We start from the raw sequence: 6,319 nt of genomic DNA, 5'->3' as shown, positions 1-6,319 counted from the left end.
ATGTGGGCTCGGCTTTCTGTAATGGGTTATGGGTATTCAAAAATAGTACCCAGATAATAGAAAGTAAGCCCAGGATAATTTTTGGGCCACATCTATCTTGTTTTTTCCCCTTTTTCCGGGGCCTACGATCTCATAGACTCTCTTGTGGTTTCCTAGAACCCGAAAAGCTTCATCAAGAATTAAAAGGAAAGCCTGGGTTTCTTTAAAAATTTTGGAAACGCCACGTTATTTTAATTTTCAGAACTGCGGTACATGTAAGTGGGATGTAAAATGATTGTACGGAATGAAAAAAAAATAGTTATAAAAATAATTTTTTTTTTTTTTTTTTTTCATGTAAGTCTCATATTAATTCACTTTTTTTAAAACGACTACACTCTACTTGCACAACCACGACTCTAAATATTATTTCTCTTTAAATTTTGAGAGCTGATGTGTTCATTATTCAAGCAATTAGTAGTATATTGCGTCTGAAAAAGAACAGGAAAGATAAAGCCGGACGTGCCCGACAAGGCAAGAAGGAAAAACAAGAAAGGATTTGGTAATCAACTTGAAGACAAAAAAGAAAAAAAAATCATTTTCATCCACCTCATAATCTTACCTATTAGGCTATTAGCATAAAGAAAAACAAAACCTTATAATTTAGAGCTACGTAACCCTCCAAAAAACAAATAATTATATATAAATTATGGACAAAATAGTCAAGTAAATGATAGCTACTACACCGACTATACATAACATAAGCATACATTTTAAGGGGAAAAAAAAAGGTCTCGAATTCTCTGAGCTCCACAACTGCAAAGCTATTATTCACCTTAGAGTCCTGATTCGTTTCGTGTCAATACCCTGTAGGGAAGTTGCAGGTCCCAAACCCTGCAAAACAAGAAGAGCCACATTTTAGCCGACTTCAATTCCGCAATGAACAAAGAGGGTTGAAACCGAACAGCAAACAGTGGAAATTGTGTGAATTGGGGCAACCTTGGGTCTCATCAACGAATGAATTATACAATGTGAATGTGGGGAAAAAAAAAAAACACCAACATAATTGGATAAATGACCAACGCAAGTTCCCTCAAAAGACAACATATTTTATTATATACTTTTTGAAATGTTAGGATCTGCTGTACAATGTTTTATGTTAAAACAACGTAGATATGTTAAGATGATTTAAATATATTTGGATGGCGACAAATGCATAGTTACTAATTTGAAACACTAAAGTAAGAATTAATTGAGTACTTACTAGGAGGTTGAGTGACCACATAAGCCGCGCCACCGAAGTGACAAGAACCTGCCCTACGAGCGTTCTTCTGATAGAAACTATTGAAGGCATAAGAAGCGTGGGCCACTAGCGTGTTTGGATTATAACACGTGGCATCCGACTGAATCGGACGGCAATCGGCCCCTCCCTCACCGCAAGCGTAATCCAGCGCAGCCTGCAGCTTCTCCTTTCCGACATTTTTGTTTGCAACACACCACGTCTGACCCGAACCCACAGACGCCTTCTTCATATCGCCGGTGACCGGAACCTGAGGGCTACTGGTACCGTTGACCGGTGTTGACTGGATAATTCCAAGGTCCGCTAATGTGAGCGGTATATCGTATACCTTCTGCTCGCTGGGGTAGAATAGTCCATAGTTCCTCTCCGAAGTGGGACCCGATTTTTCATTCTCATTGAACAAAGCAAACAGGAAAACATTGAGTGGGTCCTGTGGTCTTAGCGGGGTACCAGCACCGGTGAGTACTCTGCGTACCAAATTGCCATTGTAATCCGCCGCATTGGCTTGGCTCGCACCAATCTCGTTCGTAGCTCCCAGTGATGGCCAGCCGGTCTCTGTAACCACTATCTTCATGTCATCGTGTTTGACGGCGGACAGGGCAGCGAAAACGGCGTCGAGTTGGGCCTCGAACAAGCTGACGTAATGTAACCCGTTACCAGAATCCACCACACCCGGATTTTTCTTGAACAAAGTGTAGTCTAACGATATCTCGTCCGAGTTCGCAGTGTAAGCGAAAAAGGGGTACACGTTAACCATGAAGTACGAGCCGGTTTGACGCAGAAGATCAAGCATGGGCTTGATGACGGATTCAACTAGCTCGGGCTTGAAAGACCCAGCCGAAGCTGGATATGAAGTTTGGAGGGCGGTGAGAGCTACAGGGGATGAGACTTTGATAGCAGAATCAAGGTTGTACTTGGCAAGAGAGGAATGGATGTTTTTCATGGCGGGTACAAGGAACTTGGTCGTGTTATTTGGGTCAACAAATACCTCGTTTCCCACGGCAATGGCTTCGATTTTTGTAGCGGGATAGTACTGAGAGATGTTTGCTTGGACCCATTTATCGGCGAAAGACTGGTCTGCTGCGGTAGAGGAGAGGAGCTCGTTGGGGAGTGCAACGGTGACGCTTATACCGGAGTTAGCAAGCGCGGTGAGCACTTCCGAGTCGGTGTCGTAGAGCTTGACCCGGGTGAGTCCCCGTGATTTCATAAGTTGCACCACTTTTGATGGTGTGGGCAGGTCGTTAGCAATTCGCCCATAGTTTATACCTATTGAGCCTCCCTCTGTAATTAAAAAAAGAAACAGACATATCCAAAAAAGAACTAAAGTGAGTTAATCGAACAAACATGCACAATTCAGTTGAAAAGAGGAAAAATTAAAGACCTGCGAAGACTGAGGCTGAGAGAAGCAAGAGGAAGTACGAGACTCTGAGAATTGCCATGCTCTGATTCTTTCTGTGGGAAGCAGAAGCAGAGCATGAAGTGAGAGAGATTTGGTTGAGGGCGAAGAAGTTATGGCTTTATAGAGCAAGTTTATTTCGGATCTGAGAGTGGGGCTTAGTGGGAGAAGTAGTGGGGTCCGTGCGGATTCTGGACCCCACTACTTCTCCTACTTTTCCCACTATAGCACTCCATGTTCGCCCAACGGGCGGAACCCCATTAAGCCATTACCCCACCCACCTATTTGACCGTTTTATCACTGTTTTTCTTTGGTATTAGGTATTGAAGGATAGGTTAGTTACTATGGTCCGTCATTCTGAGCCGTATACGTGTCCACTCTGATAAAGATCTGGCACCTTGAGCTGTGGGTTTGATCAGTTGGTGGCCTAATATTAAGATATCACAAGCCGCGGGGATCGTCTTATTAGGGACAGGAAGGACTTTGCGGTCGGTGAAAGTATAAATAATTATTGACTTTGACATTCCCTAGGTACATTGTCGAGAGTTTTGTCTTTCACTTTGCAATCATGGTTCAGGAATCAGGAGGAAGTAAGAATGGTGCAATGCTTTTACCTAAAATTCGAACGTTAGATTGCCAGCTATATATTCTGGATCATTGCAGTGTATAATTTCATGCAACAAAATTTAAGAAAACAGGTTTTAGTATATAAATTTTTGAAATACAATGTGGTAAATTAGTAATAGATCTCGTTCGTTCGTTTTAAAAAGACATGTCCAGGAACTTTTTTTATTGGAGGGTAGTTCACCTTTTCGACTTTCTAGATTTTTTATTTGTAGTGTTATCAGCCACAATCTATTATGTACAGTCAATTGGTATTTTTTTACTGTCATAGTTTTGAGACCCAAAAGCTCAGTTAATTGGACTAAATCATCTTTAATCGATTTCAATGTCTTTCATACTCAGTAAGCATATATATATATATATATATATATGAATGCGATTTCTTACAATGAGCCAATTAATTAAAACATGTCATTTCCCAAACAGCCCATGTTTCTTAGATCTGATTAAGAACTTGCATCCCAATTGATTTTTATGCATATGAACACAAAAAAAGCTGCATGACTTCGCCAGCTTGCCAATTGAAAGCGAGAGCGGCTAGGGATTGAGACAGGGGACCAATGGCGTCACCATTTTCAACTGCCGGTTTGAGAAGATATAGTAAAAAAATGGGTAGAAAACAAATTGATTATAAGATAATGTGGAGCAAATAAATTAATAATAAGATAAGTTGGAGCTTTTGCTTGTATATATTAGATCTCATGGCATTATACGACAGATATTGCCTCGTCTTTCACATTTTTTATCTTCAGGGAATTGAATATCTTGGCTATCGATAGAACAGTAGATGCATGTATGTCGGCTGCTTCAAAAATAATTGAGCACCAATAGTACTCCCAAAAGATGACATAAATTAATCAGTTATTCACACTATAGATATTTTATAGTATTCATTAATCAATATTGAGCACTGTGCTTTACCAAAATCACCATCTTAGTATTGTATAAATAATACATGAGTAAGTATTACTGCCGATCGAAGACAATAGCTAGCTAGGAAAATATATATAAATATATAGGGAAAAAGAAACTGATCTATGGCCCTTTATGCATGCGTAGTACGTCATGAAGTCCATTCATGATTACTTTGTTGTAATATATATAACCAGGATTGATGAAATCCATTAATTAATTTTGAAGGTGCAAGCGGGTTTCAGATACTCGCACGCAATCTGTATATAGGTCGAAGTTCCGAACTCGCGAGTCAAACTTGAGTTAAAACAAAAGCAACAAACCAAGGGGATGTTCCACAAACAAATGTTGCGTGGATTGCAATTGGAATCCCAACGGGATCGGAAAATAACTTGTTTTGTGAAGGGTGTGATCCCACGGTTCGGAGAAGCATTCATGTGTTCTTAATTATCCGCCTTCCACGACTTTAAAATGAATGGTCTTATCCTAATTTATTATATATTGGCCGGTAGTCGACGATACCGCGTAGTGCGAGTAGCAGTACTAAAGAGACATGCAGGTCGGCTTTGGGACGCTTAATTATGAAAAATGAAGATCTCAGCGACATTGAGTAGGTACGTTGGTCGGCCGATTTACGTCCTCAAAAAACGCATGCAGTTGAAAAGTGGTAGCTAGCTAGGGGAGTTGGTTTTGTTGGTGCAAGAACTTAATGGGCTTGCCGCTTACCTTCCCCGCTAAGAAAGTAGATCGATATGTTTGTGATGCGTTGATAGAGTTCCTGGATTGACTGGCATAAAAATAGTTAATGGGCTATTATGTTTTCATTTGATTCGGAGGTATAAAAATAGCAGGATTAGATATACCACGGCCAGCTCATAAAAGAGCTATCAGTAGGAGGTAAGTGGGAAAATGAAGGAATGGGAACAGACAAAAAGAAAAAGCGCACAGGGTGTGAAAAATAGAGAATTAATTAAGGAGAAAATAGAGAAAGCTGAGAAATGGAAGTCAGATATGTAAGGGGTGAGGAGTCATAAATCTGTCGTTTCTTGTTACTCCCAAAGGTTTCAAATAAAAGGGGATTTGATCGGATTAAAAAAAGAGGATCATCTTCAATCTTAGAACGAGAGCTTCAGAGATTATTTTTTCTAGATAAAAGGGTTTTCGACCTCTATTATATAGAGAGAAATGAGAGATCACAAAAGACTGTAAAATATTTATATTATAGTAAATTTGCCATCCAAATTACCCGTAGACATAATAAGCCATATGCCGAATCTCATAAATCTGTGCATCTCAATTTCTATTTACACTTGAGCTAGTTATTATTATGAATGTATGTACGGTAAACTTGAGCTAGTTCCAGGAGTCAAGAAAGCCCTTTAACTGCCCTCACATAGGAAAGCTTCAAACCGGTACCGTAAGACACTCCAAATCGCCACCATGAGTTTAGATGGCACCTATCGAGACTCCACCACTATGGGTTGGAAATAACCATTCTTTCCGTTTCAGCTTATGCTATTTTTTTATATTGACAATTTGTATGTCATGCAATTTGCTGTTTTATTTTGTTTTTTCAAGTTGAAACTAAAGATGCAACTCTAGCTCAAAAAAGATAAATTCTTATGGAAAAGTTATATTTTTCACCCTTCACTCATCAAAAGTTTCACTATTCATATTGCAAACTAGCAAATATTCTACAATGTACTCTTAAATTATTAAAATTGATGTTTTACATGACTTTTTATTAAAATTTGACCGCCAAGATCATTCTACGATGTTATCAATTTGCATTCTTCTCGGTAAGTGTTGCTTAAACATGTCAATGTCAAATTTGAAATCCTAGGATCTTTAAGTTGCAAACTATATTTTCTCCTAAGGCCATCCTCATGTGCAACGTGTTGGATTTTCTTCTGCTTACCAGAATTTAGATCCAATATGAATTTGAAGAATTGATTTGGGCCAGCCCATTCTGTTTTCTGGTACGAAACAAATTCGTCCAATAAATCGACGACCTTTCCAAAGAAAGCAGCATAAGCGACGTCGTCACAAGAAGTGGCGTGAGTCGTCCGATTGATCTCCACCAAACTATATTGAGCCGTCGATTCCCTCCC

General features: G+C 39.5%; 1 protein-coding gene across 1 annotated transcript; it reads right to left on the bottom strand.

The window, feature by feature from the left end:
* Positions 1–650: 650 nt before the first annotated feature.
* LOC122282960 (glucan endo-1,3-beta-glucosidase 13-like) lies at positions 651–2,814 on the bottom strand. Its single transcript, XM_043095051.1, has 3 exons — positions 2,658–2,814; positions 1,241–2,557; positions 651–870 (listed from the first exon to the last, which is right to left on the bottom strand). Exons 1-3 carry the CDS (start codon positions 2,713–2,715, stop codon positions 836–838), a joined length of 1,410 nt encoding a protein of 469 aa, XP_042950985.1. The 5' UTR covers positions 2,716–2,814; the 3' UTR covers positions 651–835.
* Positions 2,815–6,319: the final 3,505 nt, after the last annotated feature.

Source organism: Carya illinoinensis, chromosome 11 (assembly GCF_018687715.1).
Source record: "Carya illinoinensis cultivar Pawnee chromosome 11, C.illinoinensisPawnee_v1, whole genome shotgun sequence".
NCBI classification, from domain to species: domain Eukaryota; kingdom Viridiplantae; phylum Streptophyta; class Magnoliopsida; order Fagales; family Juglandaceae; genus Carya; species Carya illinoinensis.
Note: the sequence above shows the minus strand (reverse complement) of the source record. Positions and strands in the feature narration are given on the sequence as shown.